This window comes from Impatiens glandulifera, chromosome 1 (assembly GCF_907164915.1).
Source record: "Impatiens glandulifera chromosome 1, dImpGla2.1, whole genome shotgun sequence".
In the NCBI taxonomy this organism is placed as follows: Eukaryota; Viridiplantae; Streptophyta; class Magnoliopsida; order Ericales; family Balsaminaceae; genus Impatiens; species Impatiens glandulifera.
Genome location: NC_061862.1, coordinates 130,231,383 through 130,249,393, shown reverse-complemented (window position 1 = coordinate 130,249,393; position 18,011 = coordinate 130,231,383). Strand labels below are relative to the sequence as shown.

Here is an 18,011-nt window from a genome sequence, read left to right as displayed (position 1 = left end):
AACTCTTATAATTTTAAATAAACTCTAGATTTTATAAGTTTACAACTTGACAACGATTTTATATAAACTCTCGATTTTAACAGTTTTGGTCAAGGCATGGATATGGGGTCGAGTTTGGGCTCAGTCGTCGACTTAAGAGGCTAGGCATTGACTTAGCTCGGTGGGCTCTGTCCATCGAAGGCACTACCAGAACCCTCGTCGGCCACTTCAGCAACTTTTCTGGCCACTTCTAATCCAATTTTATTTTTATTTTCTTCTCCTCCCAAAATACATACAAAACAAATAATATTATATTAATAAGCATATAAGTTCATTTAAAAATCAATTATATATTAACCTATCATTTATTTTATATAACCGAAATTAATATTTGTAGTGTCCAATCAACACGACTAAATCACTATTTGTTTAATAAAAATACAAAAACAACTAAATAATCTAAATTATTCAAATTTAATCTATTAGCTATCATTTATTTTCTATTACAAAGTTAATTATTTCTGTATTGCAAAATTAATTAATTATTTAATAATTTATTTAATAAGCCTGTATATAAATTTTAAAGAACATAAGCACATAATTTATTAAAATATATAAATTATAAAATTGGAAAGTTAAAAAAATGTCTACAATTTTAATTTAGAATACAAATCATAATACTAATTAAATATAAATAAATAAATAAAAAACAAAATGAGAATAATAAATAAATAAATAGTTTAAGAGTTTATATTATCATTTTAATTTAAATGACATTAATATTAGTCATTATACTATATTTGTACTACACATACAAAATTATAAATAAATATAGTTCATTGTTTATCTTGAATGTGAAACCAAATTACAAATTATGTAATTTCAATTGACTATTCTCCTTATAAATCTTTCATACAACATAAGTTAGACAATTTCTACTCTAAATCTAGAATATAATATGTTGTATAACTCTAAAAATAATATCTTGTAGATCTCCTACAAAAAAATCTAGTAATTCTAAATTATTATTATTTTATGAAATAAAGTGATAAGATAAATATTGATCTCATTTAAATTTTAATGGCGAAGATAAAATAGATAGAACAGATCATATTGTTACATTATTATCGTTTTACTAATTCTCGAATTTACAACTAGTTAAAAGTAAAAAGATAAATATGTATTAATTAATTTATACACCAACATAAAATTAATGTGTTTAACAATTTTATTCTTAAATAAGTGATGGAAAAAATGTTGTTAAGATTTCCATTAATGTTATAATAAAAATAGACAATATAGGTAATATAATTTTGCAATATAAGAAAAATATATTCAAAATAAAGTAAAAGTTTAATACGTGGATTTAGTAAAAATACTAAAAATGTTTTTATTTTATTAAATGGACTGCCCTAAGATTTACCTGGCTGACCCTACATACACATATCATCTTTTCAATTAACTAATTATGTGAGGACAAATAAATTCGTCAAACAATCACCCTGACCAAAATACAGGACGGGTTTGTTTAAGAAATTCAATGAACTTATCAAGTTGTATGGGGAAATGATTGATGTTGGGCATGGTCTTCTCTTGATAGAAGGTGTTCTCTTACAGTCACCAAAGTATTAAGGAATTGGTTGATAACTTGTTGGTTCTTCCAAGGAGATGGAATACGTTATTTAAAATATTTGCACCAAACATATCAACTAAACTGGAAATAAAATCAAAATAAGAGCTCCACGGAGTAAATTCCCTCGGATATAACTAATTTGATTAATGCCTTTACCAATATCACATTCGTCCGAAATCATCGTACAAGTAATTTCAATAACTTTAGGAGTATGTAACTTAGAATGTTATTTTAGAGAAAAATACGAATAATAATGGTGGATAGTTTTAAAAAAAAAAACAAACAGAAATATCTTTTATACACCAATTAATGTTAATTATAACCTATGAGTAATGCAGTGCATATAATATGCATATGGAGACTAAAAAAATTAGAACTCGAAGTCCATTCCACCACCAGACATGTTGAACCGTCTAACCCAAAGGCAAAGTTATAAAAAAAATTTACCCTGGCTACTAAAATAAACATATAAAATTTCTTCTGTACTCGTCACTCCTCCTTTTCGATGGGGCTTTCCTATGAAATCCAACAACTAGTGGAGGCTCACCAGTTGTCTAACATCAGGGACTTGAATACTCGACTCATAGAGGTTTAAAAACAGTTGGAGGCTGAGAAAAGACGTGGGGAGGCGGTTATTGTGTGCTTGATAGGAACATAGGTGGTGGGAGGAATCAATTGAGGGGATGACATATCATCAACTCGATCAGCTCAAATGGTCCCCTGGAGAATGTGAAGGCCATGGTTGTTCAAATGGTTCCCCAGAGAATGTGAAGACCATTGTTGTTCAATTTTAAAGTTATTGTTTTTTTTTATCATTATATATTATTACATTTTAAGTGTTGGGTCAGTTCAAACTGTGTTGGGCTTGCCCAAAAATAGGGTATTTATTAAAAGGAGTGATAAGGGAGGGAATTTGAGGAAGGGAATGATGTGTCACTACATCACTGGTTACAAAAAGGATAAAAGATGAGGAGAGATAAATTTTGTTATTTTTTTGGATAATCAAATTACGCCACATCATTCTCTCCCTCAAATCCCCTCTCCCAATCATTTCTCATTCATTAATTAACAAAAAAAAGAACTCTCTCTCTCTCTTAGATCTCTACTTCATCTTCCCTATACACTTTGTTATCTCTATAGAAGGATATTGTCTTTCCTCCGACCAGTCGACCAGGTTAGTTCGTGTAGGTGAGAACACTAGTCCTTCTTCTACTCTTCTATGATCATTCGCTTTAAGCCACACACTGTTTTCTTTTGCCTCTATTTTTGCTAGCCATCTTTGATGATGATGATATATGTTGTAATGACAAGTTATGATGAGGTTATTTGATGGTTCTTATTAGATTACCTCTAGGTTTGTATTGTACAATATTTGTATACTCATTGATATAATTGATGATTTAAGTGACTTAAGGTTCTCGTGGTTTTACCTTAAATGGGTTTTCCATGTAAATTCTCGGTGTCTTGTTCTTTGATTGTCTGATTGTTTGAAAGACTATTTTGCTCAATTGAATTGGCTGCCCATTTGATTATACAGAAGGGGAAAAAGTTTTAGGCCTTTGTTGTATCTTGTCTATTTAGATTGCTAATCATGTGTTTTTATTCAGTTTCTCTAACAAGTGGTATCAGAGCTGAGTTCGTTTGGTGGTGATTCTTGTATAATTCAAATTGAAGAATCGTTGAGTAGTAATGACGCGATGATCAAACTCACAGCTACCAACTACATAATATGGAAGTCACGAATGGAAGACTTATTGTGTAATTATGATTATGAAGACATTATCTTGGGTGATAAAGGCAAATCAGAAACTATGTCAGATGCAGATTGGAAGAAGCTGAATAGAAACACAATTGGTAAGATCATGCAATGGGCTGACAACATCTTGTATCAGCATGTGGCTACTGAGGTTAATGCTCATAAAGTGTGAAATATTTTGAGTGAGTTGTATGAGAAGAACAACACTCAAAATAGAGCATTTCTATTTAGAAATCTTTGCTCATTGAAATATCAAGATGAGTCTTCTATGTTTTAGCATCTAAATGCTTTTTAGGGTATTCTAAATGAGTTGGTTGCGATAAGAATGAAATTTGATGATGAGCTTCATGCTATGTGTTTGATTAATTCTTTGCCTAATAGTTGGGAGAAACTTATGGTTTCAATTACCAATTATGTTCCACAAGGTAAACTCACTTTTAAAATGATGAAAGAGAGTGTATTGAATGAAGAGGCTAGAAGAAAAGAACAAGGCTTCTCGACTCAAAGTCATGTGTTCGTGACCGAGAGAAATAGTAGAAGTAAAAGTAAAAACTCCAAAGAATCACAGTGGTAGTTTAGATAGGTCACGGGAAACATCCAGCTTGAGAAAAGAGATTACATGTTATCATTGTGGCAAGCCAGGATACAAGAAGTATTAGTGCAAATCTTTCAAGCGGGAACAAAAGGAGAATAAGCAATATGGAAGTAGTGAAGTTGAAATTTTAGGTGGTATTGACATCGATATTGTTTACGACAATGATAGTATCTTGTTTCTCAAGATACACAATGGGTGGTAGACTCGGGTGCTTCTTATCGTGTCACCAATCGTTGTGATGTATTTACTTCTTACACTAGTGAACAGTTTGGTTTAGTGACGCTGGGAAACCATGTTACGTGTAAGATCAATAGAAAAGGAGATGTCCATTTGGATACCAACACTTCGTGAAAGCTACTTTTGAAGAATGTTCAACATGTTCCCAATATTCGGATGAATTTGATCTCCACTGGCATTCTTGATGATGAAGGCTATCATAGTCACTTTGGTGAAAGAAAATGGAAACTCACTTAGGGGTCTTTGGTGGTAGCTAAAGGAATCAAAATCGGTTCTCTTTATGTGACAGAGGGTAATTCTTACGGGGGAGAAGCAAATATAATTAATGATTGTTCAGTACAACTTTGGCATAAGCGATATGGTCACTTAAAGTTAGAATGGCATGCGAGCTCTCTCCAAGACAATCAATCTTCAGGGCTTGAAGTCCACATATTTGAAGACATGCACAAATTTCTTAGTTGGTAAAAACATAGAGTTTCCTTCAAGAGTTTCACTCCATCTAGGAAGCCCAATATCTTATGGTTCACACAGACATATGTTTTATGGATTCCTTGACTTTAGGTGGTGCTCATTATTACATCACTTTTATCGATGATTTCTTAAGGAAGGTGTATGTCTATTGCTTGAAGACTAAGGATCAAGCATTGTATTACTTCAAGTTATTTCACGTTGAAGTGTAGATAGAAACTGGGAAGAATTTGAAATGTGTTCGTTTGAACAATGGTGGAGAATAGTGGGTCATTTGTGAAATACTGTAGAAGTCATGGGATCAAGCTTTTGAAGACTGTGCCAAAAACACCTCAACAGAATGGAGTCGCGGAGAGGATGAATAGGTCTATCAATGAGAGAATCTTGTGTATATTGTCTCATGCTAAGTTGCCTAAATCCTTTTGGGGAGAGTCAATGAAGATAGTGGTTGATCCAATAAACCTTTCACCCTCAACTTCTTTATATGGCGACGTTCCAAAAAGAGTTTGAAGATATAAGGACGTCTCTTATGATCAATTAAGAGTTTTTGGTTGTAAAGTGTTTGTTCATAATCCTCGATATGAGAGAGCTAAGCTTAATAGCAAGACAAGACAATGTATCTTTATTGGGTATGGCCACGAATAATTTGGGTACCGATGTTGGAACTCGGTTAATAAGAAACTCATTAGAAGTAGATATGTGGTATTCTTTGAAGATCAGACCATTCAAGACTTTTAGAAAAAAAAGAAAAGTCAAAGTCAACGGAGAAGGAATTGCCCGATAATGGTAGGATTCGTACACCACAATCACAGCCCAATGATGTGGAAAATGCTCAAGTTGAGATTGATGAGACTCCTCTAGTTGATGTTGAGCCAATAGAGGAAGATGAACAAGATGATGATAGTTCTTTAGATCCACCCGATGATCAGCATATTAGAAGATCTAGTACGACAACCTTCTAGTATGTATCCTATCAATGAGTATGTGATGTTGACTGACGGGGGAGAACCAGAAAATTATCAAGAAGTATTTGTCTCGTGAAAACAAGAACAAGTGGTCGGTGGCAATGCAAGAAGAGATAAATTCCTTTTAAGAGAACGAGACTTATGACTTGGTGAAACTTCTGAAAGAAAAGAAGACTTTGAAGAACAAGTGGGTATTCAAGTTGAAGCATCAAGAGAATAGCTCACAACCTCGATACAAAGCATGACTAGTTGTGAAGGGCTTTGGTCAAAAAAGGGGATTGGTTTTGAAGAGATCAACTCACCGGTTGTGAAGAGGTCATCCATCAGAGTTGTGTTAGCATTAAATGCTAGTCAAGATTTGGAAATTGAATAGCTTGATGTGAAGATTGCATTCCATGGTGACTGGAGGAAGAGATCTATATGGAACAACCTGAGGGTTTCAAAGTTAAAGGTAAAGAAGATCTTGTCTGCAGGTTGAGAAAAAACCTGTAAGGCTCAAGCAAGCGCCTGCACAATGGTATAGGAAATTCGAATCCTTCATGGAAGTAAATGGGTATAGTATGACTAATTCTAATCATTGTCTTCTACTCTATGTTGATGATATGTTGATTGTTGGGCAAGATATTGCGAAAATTGAGAAGCTCAAAAGGGATTTGAACAAGTCTTTAGTGATGAAGAATTTGGGTTTAGTGAAGCAGATTCTATGCATGGAAATCACAAGAGATAGAAAGAACAGAACACTTTGGCTATCGCAAAAGAAGTACATGAAGAAGGTACTTGAGAGGTTTGTAATGAAAATTGCAAAACCTATTTTAGTTCTATTTGCAGGTCATTTCAAGTTGAGTTCTAAATAATGTTCTACAAGTGAGAAAGAGAAAGATGAGATGAAGAATGTACCTTATACCTTCGTAGTTGGTAGTCTTACGTATGACATGGTATGTACCAAACTGAACATAGCACACGCAGTTGGTGTTGTTAGTCGGTATCTCTCTAACCCGGGAGAAGAACATTGGTTGGCTATTAAGTAGATTCTTAGATATCTTCGAGGCTCTTCGAAAGTACATTTATACTTCGAAAGTGATACTCCTATTTTGAAAGGTTTTACAGATTCTGATATGGCGGGTGATGTTGATTCAAGAAAATCTGTATCAGGTTTTTTGGTTACCTTTGTAGGCGGTGATGTTTCGTGGCAGTCAAGGTTACAAAAGTGTGTTGCTTTGTCTACTATAGAAGTTGAGTATATTGTAGCTACCGAGACATGTAAAGAGGTGTTGTGGATGAAGAAGTTCTTACAAGAGTTTGATCAAAAGCAAGAGAAGTTCACTTTATATTGCGACAATCAAAGTTCCATTCATCTCTCAAAGAATTCAGCTTTTCATTCGAGATTCAAACACATCGACGTGAGATATCATTGGATACGTGATGTGCTTGAGGCAAAAGAGCTAAACTTATAGAAGATTCATACAAGTGAGAATGGTGCAGATATGTTTACAAAGTTCTTGCCTAAGGACAAGTTTGAAGATTGTCGGGAGAGAGCGGATTTATTGGAGTCCGCGAAATTGCGCTGATGGGGGAGATTTGTTGGGGTCAGCTAAAATTGTTTTGGGCTTGACTAAAGATAAATCCCATTAGGGTATTCATTAATTAACAAAAAAAAAAGAACTCTCTCTCAGATCTATGCTCCTTCTTCCCTATACACTTTGTTCTCTCTAGAGAATGATACCGCATGTCCTCTGATTAGCCTCCGACCAGTCGACTAGGTTAGTTCGTGTAGGCGAGAACATTAGTCATTTTTATGTTCTTCTCTGATCAGCGGCTTTAAGCCACGCACTGTTTTTTTTGCCTCTATATTTTCTAGCCATCTTTGATGATGATGATGATATATGTTGTAATGACAAGTTATGATGAGGTTATTTGATGTTTCTTATTAGATTACATCTAGGCGTGTACTGAACAACATGTGTATACTCATTGATATAATGGATGGTTTAAGTGGCCTAAGAATCCCGTGGTTTTACCTTAATTGGATTTTCCACGTAAATTATCGGTATCTTGTTCTTTGATTGTCTGATTGTTTGAAAGACTATTTTGCTCAATTAAATTGGCTGCCCATTTGATTATACAGAAAGAGAAAGAGAAAAAGAAGTTTTAGGTATTTGTTGTAACTTGTTTAAACCACTTGAGCAGCTCAAATGGTCCCATGGAGAATGTGACGGTTGGTTGTTCAATTTTGAAGTTATTATTTTTTAAATTATTATTTTTTATTTTATAATTATATAATAACACATTTTAAATGTGTTTATTAATAATTTTCTCTCCTCAAAATCATTTCAAATCATTATTTCTCAAATAACCCAAGTTTTTTGAAAAACCTTTATCCAACTCCATGCCTTGGACATTAAGCCATCCGATCGTAGTGATTCAGCCAGTGATTACATACTCAGCTTAGAAAGACATGATGACTTGTTCTCAGTGATGAATCATTGAGATCATAACCGGATAGATAATAGTCTTCCGGTTACTCATTTGTAGCTATATATATGTTCAAGATAAAGCGGATAATGAATTCTAACTCAACTCTGACTTATAACGATATCTCACATCAATTAGTTGTTTTCATTTAAAAGATATAAATTACTTTTTTTTATGGGTGAATGATTGAACTCTTGTAAATAATAAATTAAGGAAAAAATATTGTTTTTGTCTATTGGGATGTTCGTAGTTGATCTGCACTAGCTTATGGACTTGATGGGCTTACTTTAACGTCAACTTTACATAGAAGGATAAACCGCGTCAGTTTCTCGTCTCTCCGGTCCGTGTCGTAGATCAACAGCCGAGCAAATGAGACAAGCTTTTCAATTTTGGTTTAAATGGAATTTCGACATAAGTTTGTATTACTTCATTTCTCTTTTTTCCTCTTTCAGTTGAGACCCCTGAACTTTTGACTCCTTTTAATTAAATTTCGAACCCTTCTTACAATTTATTTAAGCTTATGGGATAGATTTGTTGGGATGGGCTTGGTTTTTAGATTGGGTTCGGCCGAAGTGAAATAAAAGGGAGAATTAGTCTGGGTAATTTTTATATTTATTTAGTTTATTTTATTTAATTGTTCGGTATTTTTAATAATGAATTTAGTGTCGGATTAATACGATTTCGGTACCGAATTAATTATTAAGTTCAATAATATGTAATGAGTCCATATATAAATATTTTTTAAAAATGTTAAATAAAAATTAGTATTTACACATTCCCACTTAATATCAAACACTTAAGAATTAAGGTTCATAAGAATCCTTATTGGTGGTCAAGATGCAAAGATACACATAGAAAAACACTTTCTCTCATTTTTTAACTCAAAATGCAACACATAATCAATCAAGAGTTAATATATGCAAATATGCATGTTCACCTAGTTTAATCATATGTAAAGAGATTTAACAAGTTTTATGTCAAATATAATTCATTAGTAGAAACCATTTGATGGCCAATTAAAATGCATTTATTGAAGAATTATTTCGTTATTTTCATCCAACACATATTTAAAACTCTGAAATGCAGATCATATCAGCTTATTTGTCAAAATATGTCGACTTCTCATTTTCTTAGTTTAGGACTAAAATTAAGTTACGACTCAAACTGACTTACTCGAATGCCAAAATTTTCACTGTCAATAGTCTTTTTTTTCTTAAAATTGGTTAGTCAGATTTTCTCATAAGACCAAAAAGAGGGAGATATGATAATTCAGGTGTTACACCAATAAGAGCAAGAAGTTGGTAATGTTTCTCCTAACCAAACGGTGACATGTACCATTGAGGAATTTAAAGTTTCAATCACAAATCTTAGGTTAAATATGTTTATGTGTTGTTGCCTATCTAATCATTTAATTAATAGATGAGTTCGCCAACCTTGGCGAAACAAGATCCAAGTTTTTGCTAAGAAAGATGCTATTGTTCCTTATTAAAGTTTAGATCTACTTTCATCAAATTTCCACATTTTATTGAAAGAAATACAATTTAATTAATTCATTTTGGGTAGAACCAAACTTATGGTGAAAACATTAACAAAATAGTTAAATAAGTACAAATTAGGGGTGAGCAAATTGTTATATTTTATCCGTTTTATCTTATGTATATTAAGTTCAAATTATATTTTTAATATGTAATTCAATTACCATTATATTAATTAATCAGAATTTAATTTGGTTGGATTGAGTATGTTTTGGATAATCCAAGTTAATATTTTTACTTTTTGTTTGTGTTTTTGTAATTATTAAATTAAATATTTTTATAATTAATTTATAAACTATAATAATATTTTATTGTAACTATAAATTTATTTTTATCTAAAACAATCCCTCTAATTTGTTAATACAATAATGAAGTATGTTTTTAATTTAAATTATTTAATTGACTAAAAATAAATTTAATGATTAGTGAAAGAAAGAAAAAGTTAGTGACTAATTAACTAATGAAAAATAATATATATATATATATATATATATATATATATATATATATATATTTTGGTGAAAAATAATTTAGTAAAAAATAAATTAAAAAATATTTTTTTGTTTGAATAATATGGATAATTTTAATTCAATTCGAACTTAATCATTCAAAATAGTTCCAAATTACTATTTTAGATTAATCCATTCTTATAGTATAATTAAATAGCAACTAAGTCATTAACTGGTCATAAGTTGTAAACACTGAAAATAACTGAATGAATATGTTACGGTCTGCTCACGAAAGCCTCCGTCCTAAAATATTTGCAGCACCGTCTCTCGGCCCTAGTGTACATATGGGCCAGTTTATGTTTTTATTGAATAATTCTGTTTTGTTTTATTTCTCTCTTATTTCTCTTGAAACCGGATTCTGTTATTTTGGAAGTAGTTGTAATCGACTCTTGGGTAATTCAATATCTTTAAATGCTGATGTCCACCCCACTTTTGGGGGTTATGAATTGAAGTTTGTGAAACTTGTTGCTCTAAGTTATCTCTCGGCCCTTAACCTCTTTCTTGGACTACTAGGTGTAATCTAATGGTATTATCTTCTCACCCTGGTTTCTTCTCTCTTTAACCTCAGATTCTTTCCTCACTCTATGTCCGCTGCGTTTGAGTATTGAATTTTATCCTTGGTCCCAACATTCAAAAACCCGTTTCTTGAATCAAAGAACTCGAAAGTCTCAATTATAGTTTAAAGTGTAAAAGAATATAACATAATTAAGCCCATAACAAGAAAAGTGTAAAATTTAAAAAACAACATCAAGAAGCTTGTCTTTCCTATGTCAATGGATTGTGAAAGTTTGGAACATCAAAATTTAGAGACAAATCCGTGAAATCGAATTTTTCACATTTAATTATTGCAACTCTGGTCACAAAAAAGTATAGCTTGCATAAATTTATTGTGAATTACTGAATAATTTATTTCTTATAAAAAGAATATGAAACATGTTGCACTCCACCAAACATAGTTAATAGTTTTCCCTCTTATAGGAAAATCTTCTCTCCACTTCAACAAGAAATCCTTTACTTAGGGTTCTACAATTCACTCTTCATCTATCTGTTTTTGCCAAATGCACTTCTTAATTAATTGATAATTTTTGCAGTTAGTACGATTTGAAACTGTATGAGTTTTGCTGGTTTTGCCAATTATGTATTCTATAAACAAATGTTCTTAGTTAAGATTTTAATATACCTCGACAACATCGAGAAAAAATTCCTCACTACCCGTGATTTTTGTTTTGTATTGGTTTGTTTTAATGTAAAAATTAGTATAATGTACACTTAATTTAAAAAACTTTAAGTGAAATTTAACACATTAATTTTGTTTTTTTTTTAACAACCTATGTATTACGGTTTTAACAATTTGGTTCAGCGAAGGACCTCGGTCGAGAATCTTCTTTGCAAGAGAAAGAGAGGGGAGTGGGGTTGGTAGTGTGATAGATAGAATCAGATGTTATTATATATAGTCATCATCACCATGAATTTTATTTTTTTTAATTTCCTTTTAGCTCTCATTAACTGAGTGTCACTGCCACCTGTTTAGATTCTTTCTCTCTCTCTTTCTCTCTCTACCCTATTGTTCTTTTCTTCTTTCATAAAGTCTAGTCCCAATACTCAAGTGGGTTTGTTCTATTCACAATAAGGAATTGGATTAGATAAAAAAAACTCATAGAAAGAGAGAGAGAGAGAGAAAGATCAGTTTAGGGGTCCTCTCTTATCTTTAGAGTGTTCCAATTGAGAGAAAACAAATGTTTCCAGCTTCAGTAGTCATGTCTAATTCAACAACATCTTTGTCAACTGAAGAACCTGCTGTCGTTAACCTTTCTTCTGGTAATTCTAGGGTCTATGATTTCCCAATCTGCTTAAACCCAATGCAGCCCACCAAGAGGAAGCGAAATCTCCCCGGAAATCCAGGCAAGATCAATCAATACATCTCTAATTTTGTGTCTTTTGCTGAAATATTTTCACCCATTCATATTTTTGCAAAATTTACAAAAGTTTTGAGAAAAACCCTAGTGAAAAGCAATTTGAATCAATGAGTTGTCATAAGTTAAGAATAAAACAAAACAATAATGATGAACAATGTTTCACAAGTTCGACACAGATCTTGACTGCCTTCCCTTCCTATTATAATTATCATTAGTTACAAAAAAAAAAAAGCATAACTAGGAACAAGTTTCCACAAAAATCTCAAAAGCAAGTGAGTCTCCCTTTGTTTTAGTGTTGGATCATTTGATCTTGCACCTCTTTTTATATCCTATTTATGAATTTTGTATAATATTTGTTATACATATAATAGTATTTTGTATTTTGGTCATGCATCCCAAATTAAGAAAAAAATGTTTGTTTTATTAACATGGTATTAATTAATTAATTGTGTACATGATGTGACAGACCCTGATGCAGAAGTGATAGCATTATCACCAAAGACACTATTGGCGACAAACAGATTTGTGTGTGAGATCTGCAACAAGGGTTTTCAGAGGGATCAGAATCTTCAACTTCACAGAAGAGGACACAATCTACCATGGAAACTAAAGCAAAGGTCGAATGGAAGAGAGAATAGTAAAAGAGTTTATGTCTGCCCAGAAACGAGCTGTGTCCACCACCATCCTTCGAGGGCACTTGGGGACCTCACTGGGATAAAGAAGCATTACTGTAGAAAACATGGCGAAAAGAAGTGGAAATGTGAAAAGTGTTCAAAGATCTATGCGGTTCAATCCGATTGGAAGGCTCATTCTAAGACTTGTGGCACCAGAGAGTATAGATGTGATTGTGGAACTCTCTTCTCGAGGTAAGTAAACAACAACCATTAATCAACATATTCATTTCATACTTAAACCCTAGTTAATATGTTTTTAACTTGTACAAATATTTGATATTGGATTCTCACTTTTAACTGCAAACATGAAAAAAAAAAATATCTATACTATTTTTCATGTGTTAAAAAATTCAATTTGTTTTCCCACTATTTATTTATTTTTTATTTTATAACAAACAAATATATATGGTATATTACAAGACAAGAATATAACCAATTAACCTAAACTATCACTAAACCTAGATATATAATACCATTAACTTATGCCTAGATATTTTCATGGTCAAATTATGAAAAACAAAATATATAATGAGCATGGTTGTAGTAAAATAAACTCAATATATATTTAGTAAGAAGTCTAGCAAATGCAAGTATTTTGTTAAATTGTGTATTAAGCTCGTGCATCATTATTTATGAGCTTAATTAATACACAATTTAAAAAAATTACTTGCATTTGCTTGACTTATATATTTTTACAATATATAAATATAGATATTCAAATTAAACCATGCAAATATTTTTAAAGCATTAATACTTGGTTTATATATATGATACAATTAGAGCATGATATAAAACAATTAGTAGTTCTAAAGATAATTTTAAAACTAACTTTGTTTAGGTTCAATTCCACTAAAAATACTTTGATTTAAAGGGGTCTCATAACTATATATATGTTCATGTTATAAAAATAAACTTGAGATTAAATTCAGGTTATATATATATATATATATATATATATATATATATATATATATATATATATATATATATATATATATATATATATAAGTATTTGGGAGGTCTTGGTGGTTGGGTGGAGCTATAGACTCTTTTATAAAGCACAAACTTTATTCTAAACAAAATATATTGAAATAAGTTTTTTTTAATTGTTGAGGTCTAGTAAAATGGTTCTAACCTTTTACCATCTTAAATAAAAGGTTCTCATAAGTAACCCACACTTAGAAGTTTATTAATTTAAAGGATAAAACAACTCACACATACAAGTTAATGTTTATAATCAATTAAAATTTTCTTTTTAAATAAAATAATATAGTTTTTGTCTATATTTTCAGTTTTAATGAAAAATGTTTCATCTTGTTAACTAACTTTAATCTCCATTGTTATAAAATTCTTTTAATACTTTTACTAATACAAGTGAACTTTAAGGGATGGTTTAATATTGGAATTTTTAAGATTTTTTTTTATCAAAACAAATATTGATTACTTCTTTTCAATTATACAAGCATTTTTTATAACATTTAAATTTTAAACAAAAAATACAATATATTAAGTAAATTAATTAAAATCCAAAAAACTTACTTTGTTTTTTATTATATTTTTCCAATAAAATTTCAAATAACCCAATATCAAACCAAGCTCTAACCTCTAAGAAGAAAATGAAAATATCATGATGAATTAGATATGATGATTTTCTATCATCATTTGGAAAAAGAGTTTGATAAAATATAATGAAGAAAGAGAATATAAATTGTGTGATTCAACAGTGAAGAATCCATGGAACTGTAGATTGATTAATTTTTCATACACTCGAATGATTTACTGGCAGAGCACTTGTGATCATATCATATGGTTGCTGAGTTGGCCTATCATCTTCACACTCTCTCTCATCTCTCTAGTTTTTCCAAAGTTCAACCCGTGCATGAGCATGAGCTCTAATTTCCATAAAGACTTTTATGATTCTCTTTTTTTTTTTTTTTTTTTTTTTACTTTGGGTAAAAAACTTTTTGATACCATTTTTACTGCAGGTATCTTGAAAGTTTTAGGCAGCAAACCAATGTCCTTTTTATCTGCATGTATTCCCTCTAGTCAGTTTTCATGCATATAGAGAGTATAGTAGTAGTAGTGTGACAACACACATATTAAGACTATGCTTTAGTTTTGACTTATTAGAAAGCAAATTCACCTTGCTGAATATGTATGCTTTCCCTTTCTTATCCTTTTTTATGCCTATTTTTTAATATTTGTTTTATATAAAAATCTTTATATATTCTACAAACAAAATATCAAAACAATTATCTAAGAAATCAAATGTTTCAAGTTCAATTTTCATTAAAAAAGGGTGTGAGTGGTCATATTTATACACATCCATAAACTAATTCTTGGTTCTAAATTATATAAATTATGATATTGATCATAAATGTGATTTTCAAAAGCAACCCATAATTAGCATAATTTAATAAAATTATATTTAAGTACCAAAATAGTGATATTATAATGCACTGATTATTATTTAAGTATTATTATGTTATTATATGATCACTATAATGTTTTTTTAAATGATCATAAAAGACTCTAGTTTTGGGTACTTTAGCCATGAGCTTGGAATTATTATTAGTGACTAAGAAAAATAAATATTAATAATATTTAAAATTAAGAATTATTATTGTTAAAATACAGAATGTTAATAATAAAGAAAATTATAACATTAAACTAAACTCGTATTTTACAAAATTAGAGTACTTAAAAATATATATTATAAAGAAAATTTATTAAGGAATTAATGATAGTTAATATATAACAATTACTAAATAAATTAAAAAGAAGAAGAATAAAACCTACTTGTGTCTAATCTTATATATTTATGAATTTTTATTTAATATGTTTATTATACATTTAATTATGTCAAATTTAAATTTAAAAAAATATGTGATGGTAGTTTTAAATGAAGTGTGGGTTCAAATTAAATCAATATTACCTAAAAGATAAAATAGGTGGTGTTAACTTCTTTAAAACTAATAATAATAAATCATGGTAAAAAAACAATATTCTCCATATTGTTATAACATTTTTGAAATAATACATAATTTTTCTTTTTAAATGATAAAATCATTTTATTTAGCTAAACTACACATATTAGAACTTTTATTTCAACTTTTCATGCTCTCCATAAATTTAATTTCGTGTGATCCCATTGAATTTTTTAGGTGGTTTAATTATGATTCATTTTTAAATTAGAGAGTTTTGGATTTTATTTTTAGGGTGACTAGCTAGCATGACTTTCTTTAAATTAATGTGTACTTATTTGAAATCTAACTCGAAATATTAAATTTTTTAAATAAGTTGGTTATTATTTAACCATTAGTGGGATGATATGTCAAATATATGCAGGAAGGATAGCTTTGTGACCCATAGAGCATTCTGTGATGCATTAGCAGAAGAAAGTGCAAGACTATCAGCAGCCAATCAACTTGGAATGCTAATTCCCTCTTCTTCAAATTCAAATTCAAACCACCAAATTCATCAAGAATCTCTACATAATTTCCACCCTCAAAATATCATTCCAAACCCTAACCAACTCAAACTACACCACCACTACCCACTCATCAACTTCCAATCCCTACCACCAATGATCAACACCAACAACAACATTCATCAATCTCTTTCAAACCCTAATCCATTTTTCAACCAACCATATTCCATCCCAATCAAGCCCGAATCCATCAACCTTCCCATCCCCCAATATCCTTATTTTCACGAGCCTCTAATCCCCCCGACAAAGTTTGTCGATGAAGTCATCGTCACATCATCCCCCCACCTATCCGCAACCGCCCTCCTCCAGAAAGCGACTGTTTTCGGACCGAAGCAGGTTGGTTGCACCGCACCCACGATGGCTAAGTTAGAGTGGCAGTCGACGACGAATGATCATAAGCTGACTAGGGATTTCCTTGGTTTGACTGGGGATGGATCGGGTATTAATGAAAATGGAAGTGTTGATGTTAACATGAATAGGAGGGATTTTCTAACGTATGCAAGGGGGGTAGAGTTTTTGCCGGAGTCGAACGTGACCATTGTTGGATTTGGAGAAGACCTTCCATATAATCGTGACCCTTCATCAAAGCCAACTTGCTAGCTTGGAATAGTATTATTATATGGCCTTTTTGGTTAATTTATCATGTCTTCTTTTCTTCCATTTCCATAAATGAAACTTAGATTGTTCATTTTTTAAGACATTGTTTCCTTCTTTTTGTTATATTTGGTTGCTTATTATAAGGATTATCAAATTTTCAGAGTTAATGAGTTTGGGATGTTATGTAGATGTTGTGATGTCTAATAATTGGTAGTTAAGTTTATTCACTTTTAATTTATTATATTGAACATGTATTATTATATATCTTAATTAAAAATATTTTTTGAAAAAATAAATGTTGTAATAATTTCATAATTTAAATATTATTTATATACTAAGTTTTTTTATATACATAATTTGTTGTATGGGATGGCATGCAACTCTCTTTATTGGGATAATCTGTGGAGATTATTTTATGTTATTTTTTAGTAGGGTTTTCTTATTATTTGTTTTGGTTCTTTTTTTTTAAAATAATTTTTTATTTTATACAAATTGAAATTTATTAAAAATAAGGTAAGAAGAGCATGGAATACACTATTTCTCAATTCTCTAAATTTTAAGAAGGTATTAGAGAGAATATTTTGTGGTTGAAGATACGGTTCTTCACAATATTTTGTTGAGTTCATACTCCAACGTAGTCATTAATAGTAATTATAAAGACCTAAAATTTCAGAAAATTAGAGCAATATTTCCAAGGAGGTTAATTACAACCGGTTATGTTAGACTTCGTATGATTTACTTTGTTTTTTACATAATGGTCTTTACCTCATGATTATTCAGTTATAAACAAACTACAAACTGTCATCCAAAATTGATTATTCCACAAACAATGTTATTTGTCCTTCCGCGACTTTTGTAAAGGTATGGTTCGTTTGACATAATATCATATATAATTGTTGCGATTTTTTTTATCACACTCGTGAATCAATATCAACATTATTTCACAATCTAATTACGGTCCCTTCCCTTCTTATGTTGCATCTATTTCGTCACGTACCTATTTTATGATGGACATCCTTATTTTGGATTATTTACAACACATGAGTTTACTTGTCTTGTCTAGAAATATATCATAAACATTTCAAAATATTGTCTTTACCTCTAGTTATCCAATTACTTTTCATATGTATTGTATATGTTATGTTATCCCTAATATTTTGAAATGTTTATGATATATTGATTCTT

At 30.6% G+C, this 18,011-nt stretch overlaps 1 protein-coding gene across 1 annotated transcript; it reads left to right on the top strand.

The window, feature by feature from the left end:
- Positions 1-11,642: 11,642 nt before the first annotated feature.
- On the top strand, positions 11,643-17,049 carry LOC124931298 (protein indeterminate-domain 7-like). Its single transcript, XM_047471736.1, has 3 exons — positions 11,643-12,051; positions 12,532-12,931; positions 16,088-17,049. The coding sequence occupies exons 1-3, from the start codon at positions 11,886-11,888 to the stop codon at positions 16,827-16,829; spliced, it is 1,308 nt and encodes a 435-aa protein (XP_047327692.1). The 5' UTR covers positions 11,643-11,885; the 3' UTR covers positions 16,830-17,049.
- The last annotated feature ends 962 nt before the right edge of the window (positions 17,050-18,011 follow it).

Excerpts from the sequence above, each read along its gene's own strand:
- LOC124931298 (XM_047471736.1), top strand. The coding sequence starts at position 11,886 with ATGTTTCCAGCTTCAGTAGTCATGTCTAATTCAACAACATCTTTGTCA. Across the intron at positions 12,052-12,531 it reads AAATCTCCCCGGAAATCCAG|ACCCTGATGCAGAAGTGATA; the intron begins GCAAGATCAATC and ends ATGATGTGACAG. Across the intron at positions 12,932-16,087 it reads TGTGGAACTCTCTTCTCGAG|GAAGGATAGCTTTGTGACCC; the intron begins GTAAGTAAACAA and ends AAATATATGCAG.